This window comes from Centroberyx gerrardi, chromosome 12, assembly GCF_048128805.1.
Source record: "Centroberyx gerrardi isolate f3 chromosome 12, fCenGer3.hap1.cur.20231027, whole genome shotgun sequence".
Lineage (NCBI taxonomy): Eukaryota > Metazoa > Chordata > Actinopteri > Beryciformes > Berycidae > Centroberyx > Centroberyx gerrardi.
The window spans coordinates 13,448,072-13,460,728 of NC_136008.1; the positions used below are offsets into that span (position 1 = coordinate 13,448,072).

Sequence of the window (12,657 nt, forward strand, 5' to 3'; positions counted from 1 at the left end):
GGAAGAATACAAAGAGAGAGACAGAGAAAGAGAGAGAGGGAGATAGTTTTATAGAAAGAGAATGAGAGACAGAGAGAGAGAGAGAGAGAGAGAGTGGGAGGACATGGCGCATTGAAAGGAGGAACTTTCATTATGCAATGGAGGACAGGCAAGGGAATAATGTGCATGCAACACACACACACACACAAAAAAAACACAAACATGCACTTGTTTGCACGCCTGCACACCCACACCCAGACACACAGGAGCACAGATGCAGGCTAATTCAGGGAGGGTTGCCCAAATTACACAAATGACAGAATTCTCTTGCAAATGACAGCGTGTTCTCTAATCCGCTGACCTTTGAACGAGGGGAGGACAACGGCCAGGGGGATGGAGACAGAGAGAGACAGAGAGAGAGAGAGAGAGAGATGAGAGAGAGAGAGAGATGAGAGAGGAATGTACTGACCATGATTCCAGTGAGCAGACAGACTCCCTTGCCACAGTAGGTGTGAGGAACCATGTCTCCATAGCCGATGGACAAGAAAGTGATGGAGATGAGCCACATGGCCCCCAGGAAGTTACTGGTCACATCCTGGGCATCATGATACCTGAGGGAAACACCGTCGCATGGATAGAAGGTAAGTCAGTTGATAGTAAAAAAAAAGAAAGAAAAAAAAGGCCCACCTTCCAGTCTGCAAATGTGGGCGTTAACCCGCGAGCATGTGTTGTCCTCCTGCAATTTTGCCTGACACAGAGACAACATGAGCAGAACCACGGCTCTTGTCTCCATTTCTGCCCTACACATAACACACTGTTACCATGGCAACCAACCTGGAGCAGACCTGAAACAAAGTTGTTTTCTCAAAAACTATTCAACAGGAAAACGTAAATTTTTGCTCTGGATGTTAACAATACTTTCGGAAATGGGCTCTAAGTGGAAGCTCTCTATTTCCTCCTCCGCAGCCTGAAGGAAACACTATCTTTGGGGCAGTTTGAAGCGGTTTAATTGAATCCTGGACGTTTTTTTTTTATTTCCTTAGTTTGGTTTGGAGAGGAGAGGAAATGCCAATTAAGCTTGAATGTGGACCAAACAACGGCTCCCCAGCAGCCAGGCAGTCATGCATATAATCAAGCTGACATTTCCCCATGTTTCCTTGATTATCTCCAAAAACATTTCTAAACATCAGAAGGGATGACCACTTTTTGCTTTCCATTTTATGGAATTGGAATATCCAACTGAGATCAATAATGTTGCAAGCTCTGATTATCAATCTTTAAATGTAATTGGACAATTTGAATTTAAGTTTGTAGCAATTTTTGCCATTGTTAAATGTTTGTAATACAAGAGGCAGAAATAACAATATTCCATGTTTGCTGACACTTTGTCGGATAAATCACGAGTCTGCACCACCAAATGTTTCCAGCAATAAAGTATTCAAGTAAAACAAGTGTACTCTTATATGTAGAAAATATTTCATGACATAGAACCCAGCCAAACTATAAAAAATGCATTGCAAGATGTTAAAAATACATAGGGAAATATTTTTTCTCCTGTAAGGTTGGCTTTTTGGATGTACAAGGTTCTTGCAGGACACTAGTTTATTGCTTAGTGGTGTAAAACAAAGTGGAGCTAATGATAACCTGCAACAAAGTAACAACTGCACCGCCTGGATCAAATCAGATGTCCGGCTGGTGAGAAAGCCTCATAAACTAAACCCTAAAAATGGATTATGTTGCACACGTCCCAGATTCTATTTCCTGCCAAATGAATTGAATTGTTCAGCTGAATTTATTGTCCCTCAATTCTCTTTCTTACACACACACACACACACACACACACACACAAACACACTAAATCTATAACTGACCTCTCACACACTCGTACGGTCCAGGCAGCGATGATCCACAGAGAGATGCTGAAGACCAGCAGCACCGTCCCGGGGCAGATAGTCATGAGAGTCTTCATCACAAACCGTGTGTTAAAGTGCACCTGCAATACATAAACATACAGGCATGTATGTACACACACGCACACACACAATATACAGTAGGTATGCTAATATCTAACCATGTATCACACATTTTACTAGTGTTACTAGTGCAGAGTTTTTGGATCCCCATACGCTGGTTTCCCAAACAGACATGACTTTTTACTAATTAGCTCTTTCAAGCAGCACTTGCTGGCAGCAGCACTCGGAGAATCTCCACTGTAATTGGAGTCTAGATCGGGACTCGCTCTATGACTAGGTCAGGCTGTACAGTGTCTTTGAGTAATTGGCCCATTCCAATGTAGTTTTTATCCGTGGCTCATTTGTCAATAAGAGGCAGGCCATCAATGTCTGATAGATGGATCAGCTGAGAGCAGCGTTTGAGCCCTGGAAGGGTTAAGCAGCAGATAAATGACTTGTCATGTTGGAGCTGCACTTCTATGGCAGCTTCACCTCCTCTCTCCCTCATTGTAGCCTGAGGGACAGAATAGTGCTATCGCAGATACACTCGCAACCTGCTAAATTACTCATCTAAAATCTACTCCATCTCTCTCTCTCTCTCTGCCTCCTCTCTCCCTTTGCCATCTACTCTCCTCATAGTTTGCATATTTCCATAACACACTAGGTCTCTCCTTCCTTTTCTATAATAATGTTTATAATTTACAGTCATTACTAGCCTGGCGCCAATCATTTATTGTATGTCTTGTACACACTTTTCCACACTCGTACTGCGATCTCATTCTAGTTCTTTCTTTTCATGCCCCATTTGAGCCGTATGCAATATCTTGTTCCCATTTCACGCTTCCATCTCATATTGCATTATGAAAGATCCACCATAGCTTAAATCTAAGTCTCTACGCATAGTGATAGAAAACGGAGAGGAAGGGGATTTGAACTGATAGATGAAGAGAGACAGGGTGACTGCAAGGACAAAGCTGAGGAGAGGACTTGAGATAGAGTTGGAGAGATGCAGGACAAGGATCAAAGGGGCAGCATGGACACAGATTTAATTTGAAGGAGAGAGCTCTTGACCTTATTACCTTTACTCCCTCGCCTCCTTCCCAGTAAACCTCCGACAACCACACACCCTTGCACACACATGCATAATGTACCAAGGGTAGAAGTAACTAATTACATTTACTCACACTACTGTAAATGAGTAGCTTTTTTGTGTACTTTTAAAGTCAGCAATTTTATTTTTACTGAAGTATGTTTTTACTGACGTACTGTACTACATTTTAAATCACATCCATTATAGAGTACAAATCTTGTGGCTCTCCATAAGCAATGGAAACTGGACAGCTGCAAATTGGCCAATTGTGGAGCCATTCACAGTGAACGGTCAGTCGCAAAGAAGAGAAGAGTAATCTGGCCTTTATTCATGCACTTTATTTTGTAATATCCAATTTTTCCAGTTAAAAGAATCGAGTTTGAACTCTGTCCTCTTGTCCTTTCAGAATTGCATGGGAAAGATCACATCTAACAACATTCTCTTTTCGAAAAATTAACTCAGTAACTTTTACTCTGAGTACATTTTAAATGAGCTACTTTTTACTTTTACTCAAGTAGATTTTTACACTAATACTTTTACTTCTACTTAAGTAAAATGTCAGTAAAGTAACAGTACTTCTTCTTGAGTAGGATGTTTTAGTACTCTTTCCAACACTGTACTGTACACACACACACACACACACACACACACACACACACACAAATCCTTATTGTCCACACCTTATTAAGGGCGCCTATACTCCTGGAGGAGGCGTCGGTGAAGAGCTTGCTGTGCAGCAGCATGACCCTGGCGATGAGGTAGAGGCGCAGGAACATGGGCACGCTCAGCACCATGTCCAGGTCGGCCTCGGCCTGCGACGGGGCGTAGGAGAAGGCCAGCCGCGCCCGCCACTGAAACTTAAAGTCCCCTGGCACCGGATGCACCGCAGACACCAGCAGCTCCAGAGCGATCAGCAGCACCCGCTCCATCGTCATGGCGATGCGCCAGTCATCCGCCCCATTGTCGATGACGAACAGCTGAGGAGAGAGGAAGGACGGGAGGAGGATTAAGAGATGTGTAGTTGTAAAACTTTTCATCATGACCCTCTGTGCTGACAGAGTCCACCTGTCGGTACAGCTGATTGATCTGATGGATAAGAGGAGCCAGTGGCAATCTAGAGACTCTTTCCTGATATGTGAAGCACAGTCTGTCAAATCAGTAATATATTCTAAACCCACACTGCGTCTCTTGGCTTGTTTTCAGATGATCTACAGTTCTTATCTTGCTCAAATTAAAAGGTGCCAAGCCATCTGGTGCGCAGGCTCTTAGGCAAAATAAGTTCATAATTATCACAATCACAACATTGCTCTGAAAAACCATTATGCCGGTGTTTCTGCCAGCCTTATGAGCACACGCCTAATGATGTCACTTTAATTGCCGTTTTTTCCCCCTTATGCTGATGTTGTTTGTGTTCTTAATTGCTGTGGTTACTCTTGATATTGTCGCCAAGGCCGTTGTTATAAGGAAGTGCTAAGAGCAGGTTTCATTACAGGGGCCCTCCTCCAGACTCCGCTGACAGGAATGGGGGGTTGGAGGGTGCGGGGTGGGGTGCGGGGAGCGGAGACGAGGAGAGGAGGCGCTGGAAAGAGATGGATGAAGCGCAGAGGAAATGGAGAGATAAAGATAGGTAAGGGGAAGTGCAGTAAGGTAAAGGGGACGATGAGGAAGGAAAAGGTTAAAGAGAAGAAGACGTACATATGGCGAGACAAAGAAGAAGAGAAAGAGAGAAGCGACAAAAAGGGAGACAGGGAATCATAGAGGAAAGGAGGAAGTCCCCTGCTGTAAATAAGCAGCGTTTAGCAGACGCAGCACTGCCTAGAGACACAGGCAGTGCTAACAACTGCTCTTTACCACATGATTCATCTCAAGGGCTTTTAGCCCACACAAACATTTATTTAGGAAAACAAAACAAATACAATAACGGGTCAAATGTCAGCACAAGCAGTCATGACAGCCACTCTGTGCTGTAGGCAACTGGTCATTGTCATGATGAAGGCAGAGATTTGTGCTACCAATGCCTTGCCGATTTCCCAACCACCTGTCGATATTTCTAGTACAACATGTTGCAGAGAAACACCCTCAGACTGCATATTTCATCATCGTCTATATGTAGCACAGCAGGATGTATGTATTTTCCTTGTTCTGCCCTTGTGATGTGTGTGTGTGCATATGTACGCGCACGCCTGAGTCATTGTGTAAGCTATCATTTGAACTGAGGGTCAAACGCTAGCTGTGTTTCTTTAATGATTTCAGTGAGCGTGTGTGCGTTTGTGTGTGTTTGCATGTGTGCGTGTACTGTACATGTGTGTATTTGTATATGCCTGAGTGAGTTTGAGAGAGAGTGTGCAGATCCAGCCTCGTCATGGTGACTGTTGCCAAGGCGACAACATCAAAGACCAGCCAAGCTTAATTAGGATCCCCAGTGAGAGAGAACGAGCAGGAGAAAGAGGGAGAGAGAGAGAGAGAGAGAGACAGAGAGATAGAGAGAGTCAGAGAGAGAGAGAGAGACGCAGTGAGAGACGAGGCAAGACAAAAAAGAAAAGAGATATAGGAACAGAAGGAGAGGGTAAGAGAGAGGTGTGTGTGTGAGAGAGTGGAGAGGTAAAGAGAGGAAAAATGGAAAGAGGTTGTCTAACAGTCATGTTCTCTGCAGAGGCTTGCTTGCCCAGGCATATGTGTGTGTGTGTGTGTGTGTGTGTGTGTGTGTGTGTGAGCTACAGACAAGGGCTCAAACATAATGTACACCCATTCACACTTACAGAACATTGCTTTTTGTCTGCAAACCCGTCGTCATTCACACTAGTTTTCTCCCAGTGTGTGTGTGACAGTGCCACTCCATCAGCCTTCTCTCTCTCTCTCTCTCTCTCTCTCTCTGGTTTTCTCACATTTTTCACTCCCCCCTTCTCTCTCTGAATGACATCTCTCCAAATCAAAACGGAGGTGATCCAGTTTCTTGCCATTGGAGGAAATGACCGTCTCTCCCTCCCCTCCCTCCCAGTCCTTCCTCCGCCCTCACGCCCCTCCACCCTCCTCTCCTCTCCTGCCCTGTCCTCCCTCGCTCTCCTGCTGTCGGTCTTTTCCTGGCTAAATCGCCACGAGGAAGGGCTAAATAATTAAATTCCATTAGGAAAGTAATCTGTCAATGGGAGTGAGTGAGTGCCACTGCCCCAACATGAACAGGAGGGGAGCAGTGGGAAGAGGAAAGGTAGGCAGAGAGGGACAGAAAGAGTGAGCAGGTAGGGATTGTGTGTGTGTGTGTGTGTGTGTGAGGGAGCGAGAGAGAGAGAGAGAGAGAGAGAGAGAGAGAGAGAGAGAGAGAGAGAGAGAGAGACCAAACACAAAACTGTCATCTCTGTTGGGAATAAACCAGGGAGGAAGGTTAGAGAACGGCAAAGCTAAATAAATTGGGACATAAACAACAAGCCCATAGGGGACAGTGGACAAGATTATGGAAAGGTCGTGTTTCTTTTGTTAGTTCTTTCATTTTAATGCAACTACAGTCTGATTCGCTGCTTCGGCTCACTGCTGTCTGAACCTGCCATGTTGCAGCAAATGAAACAAAACATGGCATCGCAGGAGGGAGGGTAAGGGACAAGGGAAGGCAAAGGAAAGAGGACAGGACAGGAGAGAAGGAGGGGGGTGAGGGAACAAAATGAGAGAGCAAAATAAAGAACAGGCCGGTGGGAAGGAAGGAAGGACGGAGGCGAAAAGGGAGAAATGTGTGAAAATGACAGCGCCAAAGATAGGTTGTCTCTTCACAGGTGAAGGTGTGAGCTGTGAGAGGACACAATCCACCCCCAGTCATCCCCCTCCACATCTGCACCCTGCCGGAGGAGTTTGCCACCCCTCCATCTTCCCCCTTCAACCATTTATTCATCCATCCATCCATCCCTCAACCCCTTCCAGCCCCCGGGGCCATCGTACCTCGGTAATCGTGTTAAGTCCCTGACTGCAGATGTCTCTCATCACGGAACCAGACGCAGCGCTGGCCAGACTCTGCCAAGCGAGCTCAGACTCATACATACAGAGGCACACACACACACACACACACACACATTCACACGGCCCTGTCACATGGAATACACAATCTCCACAGAGCTAGACGCAGGCAAATGAGCCTCAAGTCACCATTTCCCATGGGAGGGAGAGAGCCTAAACCTCAGGCTGGGACAGAGACAGCCCTAATCACTGCAGGAGACAGTGACAGAGTGAGCACAAAACACATGAGAGCACGCACGCATACTTTTACACATATACTTACACCTCTGGGAAACGTTTGGGTGCTACAGCATGGAAATCCCTTGAACAGACAGAAAATAACTGGGGCGAGCCAAACACACACACACACACACACACACACACAGACACACAGACACACACACAGAAGCACAAATGCACATACCCAGACCTACGCGAACATGCAGGAGAGCGGATGACACGCTTTCCTCGACTGTAATTTCAGCTCTGAGGGAACACCCCTACGGTTGTTCCTTCGCAGCTGAGAGAGATAGAGAGAAGAAAAGCAGGAGGGAAAGTGACATGGAGGTGAAGAGGAAGTTCTGGAAAGTGTGAGAGATGAGCGGAGGGGAAAGGGTCACACCGTCGTAACGTGTGCAGGGCGCGATGTTTCCGAGTTTGTCACTAGAACGTCTGACAGATGCTGCTGGGAGGCGGTGAAGGAAGGATTCCACCAGCAGCGTTGTCACTATGAGAGCAGAAATTTAACTGTCAACACCTTCATTCAGTACAAATATGAAAGACAAACTCTATTACTGAAATCACCAGAAGCTAACAGAACAGCCGAGACACAAATGCCATCTGACAATCAACATTTCCTGGCAATAAGTGGGCGAAATGCTCCTTCCATGTCTGAAGTCTACGGAGAACTCTACGGCTTCCTTCGCTCTCATTCCCGCTTCCATTATGGTTCCCAGTGCGGATGTACATCCATCTGCAGAACATGACATCATGAGCTGACCGTCCAAGCATTACACATTTCAATACTGCATGCCAACCACAAGACAACCATTGTTCACTTTATTTTCCTAATGCCATCTGCCTGCTTTTGCGTAGCTTTGAGTGCCAAACCTCTGTCTTCTTGATCAATGGACAGTTTCTGAAATGCTGCAAAAGTAACTGTGTTGCCCAAGGAGGAACACAGTTCACTAACGCTCAAAGTGCACTAATGCACTGCAGAAATATCCCTTTCTCACCCTCTCTCTCAGACTTTCTATTTGATTAATTTCAACGACAATCCAATTTTGCCTTTCAAGTCTGGATTTCTTGCACGTTTATAAGCCAAAACGAATCATTTCATTGAGGAGTATTTTAGCTTGAGTAGAGTGTTTCTTGTTGCTGGCTATGAAAACGTTTGTGTGTGTGTGTGTGTGTGTGTGTGTGTGTGTGTGGGCCCCTCCACCCTTTTGCCTAAGAAGAGAAGGCCATTGATGAGCTGGCAGTTAGTGAGTCACACAACAGACCCAAGCTTCAAATACACGCACATGCACTCACACACGCACGCACACATACACACACATACACACACACACACACACACACACACACACACACACACATGCACACACCTCAAACCCTGGATGTTATATGAAACATGAAACATAGGGTGCAAGCTTCCTAAATTCCATGCAGACTTTCTGAGTTATTAAGCAGCAATTTAGCCTCATCTCAGTCCCATGAATCATTCATTTTCATTTTCACTTCTATTTTCTCATTAAGCACATGACCATTTGGATTTTGTGATTCATGGGATAGGAACAGCTGTCTTTAGGGCAGCTTTGCTTGATTCATCATTGACTGGACCAATGATATTTCAGGCCTCAGTCTACATAATTTCTGACCAAGCGCACTCAAGTGTGTTCACGGTAACTCAGACTAATGGCGTCCGGTCCGCTGATTGGTTAGTCGATCACAGCACTCGATGGCTGTATGCTCAAATTGGCTCCTCAGTGTAAATTCAAACAGTTACGTGGTTAATGAGCAAATACAAATGGGACAACAACAAGGAGTTGACGGTGGTGGGTAGCAATCCCAATTGAATTTCTAATAATAATAATTGTCTAATCTGTATCTGTATAGCACTTTTCAAAACACAGCTACAAAGCAAATAAAGAAAAGGATTAACAAAGAAGACAAAAAACAAGGACAATCAACAGTAAAAAGTAAAAGCAATGTAAGAAATGCAAGAAACATAAGAGCAACACATAAAGGGAGGCCAATGACAATTTAGAAAAGATCATTACATAAAAGGAAGTCAATACAAGTGAGTTTTAAGAAGTGATTTAAAAGCCTCAGCACCTCAGGCAGGTCTAGAAGTCTAGAAGCCCTGATGGCCTGCTCACCTCTTGTTTTCAATCTTATTCAGAAAATTCAGACCTGATTCAGAAAATGAACTGTACTGACTGAAAAGTGTTCCATTTATAAATGCTGAAATGATTTATTCCAGACCAGTTTCAAATGAACCGGTGCAGCCTTTTCACCTTGGCAGAGCCACCAGGGTCCTGCGATGGACGCACCTTGTCCAGTCCTGTGCTTTTATGCAAATTACTTAACGCTGCAGAGCTGCAAATAACGCACTAAACACTCCAGTGATCATCTGCACAAGTTTTTGAGAAGTGCTTATTTTTGCCAAGGTTCAAAATATTGTCAGGACAAAGAAAGGCTCATTTCGCTCTTTAAATGTGGAAGGGAAAGTAAACAGAAAAAGGAGAACAGAAAAAAGAAATCTTGAGAAAGCATCACTCAAATTTTCGTACTTACTAGACTTTCAGTTGTTCTCCGGAACATGTGCACTTTAGTTTTATTATGATTATTGTTATTTTATTGAATGCATGCCACAGATTACAGAACCACTTTTGCTCTTCTGTAGGCTAATGCTGTCAAAATGTGGATTTGAATAAAGCACAGCAAATATCCATTAAAGCACATTGTACATTAAAAAACATGAAAACATTTAGAATTCTTTAAAGAAAATAATAACCATGCATTAATCATGAAATGTGAATAATTGTAAGTTTATCACAATGTCAAAAATCTGGACCTTTGTTATCTGTAAAATTTTAAAATCATTTCTGAAATAGGTAAATAGGTAACCAATGTAAAGATGCCAAAACTGATGTTATGATCATTTTGCTGCAGTAAGAATCCTGGCTGCTGCATCTTGTACAAGCTTGAGATGAAAGAGGGACATTTGAGATTAGCTTGCGAAGGATGTGAGAACAACTGTGAGAACATGAGTTACTCCAAATTAGTGTGAGACAGACAAATAGGTGCTAAATTGTCAAAAGTTTGGTAAGATTTAGCCCCATACAAGCTGTCCAGCAAAAATGTTGGAACATGAGGAAGGAGGGTGAAAATCAAACATCCATGTTTTTTCTCAGCAAATATCTCACTGTAAAAGGATTTGGAAAGTTTGGCAAAAGGGCAATTTTATGCTCCGTTGGTTTAAGAACACAGTAAAAAAATCTCTTGTGGTTTCCATCCTTAGATTAGCAAACCTAAACTAAGTAATGAATATGAGAGTCAAAAGAGAAAAAGCTTTTTTAACTTTTCACCCAGTTTGGTAGATTAAAATTTATATAAAAGAAACACACAGGGTGTCCTTGTGGCTCAGTTGACTAAGCATACCACATAACTGCAATGTTCTCGGTTCAAATCAAACCTTTGTCTCATGTCCCATCTCTCTTCCATCTTTCCTGTCTTTCTTCAATATAAACTATCGAATAAAGCAGAAAAGGCATTAAAAAAAAAAAAAGGCATAAGAAAAACACAGTTCCCTTCTGTGCCATCAGTACTAAGCTGCACAGTAACAATCTTTCCTCATGTTCCATCCTGGGTATGTTTGCATTTGTTTTATGAGTATACAGAGCCCAATCATCTCTCTTTTTATGTTGTTCCATAGTACCAAGGAAAAAAATTAATACAGGTAATAAGGACTTTGATTGCAGTAAATAAAATGTATAATCTGCGATGATTACTGATGAAGTGCAGTCTAGTGTAGATTGATTGTTTCTCCTTGTTTCATGCCGAGTGCTCGTGGTTTGGGCTGTCCCCTGATTGATCAGAGGAGACAGTGGAGATGGGGAGAAAGGAGGAGAAGGAGGAGAGAAACATCCAAAAGAGAGGGGGGTAGAGGAAAGGAGTGAGAGAGGAATGAGGCAGAGAAACACAGAGAAAGGGGGTCAGGCAGGGTTTGTAGAAAGTAGTGGAGTGTGAAAAGGGGACAAGAAGAAAGGGTGAAAAACAAGGGGAGGGTTCTCAGAAGGAGAGAAATACAGGGAGTAGGGGAGAGGTGGACATGCAGAGTAACAAGGCGGGAGAGGAATAAGGAAGAGAGGATGTGAAACAAAATTGAATTGAGCCCCGATGGAGGAGAAGAGAGACGGATCTAATCTGATAACGACAGGGAAGCAGAGGGAGAGAGAGAAAGAAAAAGAGACGGGGTTGATGGTGGTAAACAAAAAGTGTCGAGGGATAAAAGACATGAGGAGAGAGAGAAATGGAGAGCAGTGAGAGAGAGAAAGAGAGAGAGAGAGAGAGAGAGAGACAGAGGGAGAGAGAGAGAGAGAGAGAGAGAGCGGGAGAAGGTATAAATGCCAGCTACCCCCGATAACATCACTCTGATCTCCTGCGACTCTGCCTCTCCAACCTTCTGTGTGCCTGTACGTATATATATATATATATGTGTGTGTGTGTATATGTGTGTGTGTGTGTGCGTGTGTGTGTGTGTGTATGTGCGTGTAATATCCTGTTACATGCTGGGCAAAATGCTCCAGCAGAGTGTGTCATAATCTGAGAATGAGATCTTTATTGAACAATGCCTTTCATTTTGCACAGCATCACTTCTCATGGTGTGTGTGTGTGTGTGTGTGTGTGCGTGCGAGCGTGTGTGTGTGTGTGCATATTTGAATAAGCACATGCAAAGATAAACCCAGAGACAAACAGGCACGCTTCTTATACCGCTCATGCATGTAGGCAAACAGGCTCGGCGCTAGCAGGCAGGTACCTAATTAACTGAACGTGCATGTGATGACATATATAAATGTATGTGCATGTACAAACACACACACACACACACACACACAGTGGTGTGGTCCCTTTGTACTTAATGGTTTCAAGCTGTGAGCTACTGCAGGGTTAAAATGCTGATAAAATGTCACCATCCTCACCCAGCAAAGAGTTATTAGAGAAAGTGATTTGGAGATAAATCCCAACCTCACCATCACCTCCCCCACCCTTCCACAGTTCCCACCCAAACCCTCACACCACCCTCCCCAAACTCCTAACTTCATTTAATCAAAAGGAATTATTTCTCAAAGAGATTAACAGAAGACCATTTTATCTCTCTCTATCTCTCTCTCTCTCTCAGTCTGCCTTACAGTAGCTGCTCTCTCTCTCCAGCTCTCCTGTTGGCATTAGCGTGCCTGTCACGTGCAGCAGCCACGGTGTGCGTGGGCGGATGACTGACTCCGTATGTGAATGTGAGTGTGACATCAAACTTGCGAGAAGAAACAAGGGCCCTTTTATCAATGAGTGCTTCTACCGTCACACACACACGCGAACACGCACGCGCTCGCACGCACCGACACGTGAGTGAGCATACATCGGGTCGCTCCCTCC

At 44.1% G+C, this 12,657-nt stretch overlaps 1 protein-coding gene across 4 annotated transcripts in view; it reads right to left on the minus strand.

Moving 5' to 3' along the window:
* The window catches only part of kcnn3 (potassium intermediate/small conductance calcium-activated channel, subfamily N, member 3), a 38,808-nt gene that overhangs the window by 13,988 nt on the left and 12,163 nt on the right, over positions 1-12,657 (minus strand). For 3 of the 4 annotated variants that reach the window (XM_078287249.1, XM_071911217.1, XM_078287250.1), the window contains 3 exons: positions 3,702-3,998; positions 1,851-1,972; positions 449-590 (listed from right to left, as the gene is read on the minus strand). In XM_078287249.1, the coding sequence (XP_078143375.1) occupies positions 449-590; positions 1,851-1,972; positions 3,702-3,998 (561 nt within the window). Of the gene's footprint in view, positions 1-448; positions 591-1,832; positions 1,973-3,701; positions 3,999-12,657 lie in introns of all 4 variants that reach the window. The other variant, XM_078287251.1, reaches the window with a different exon arrangement.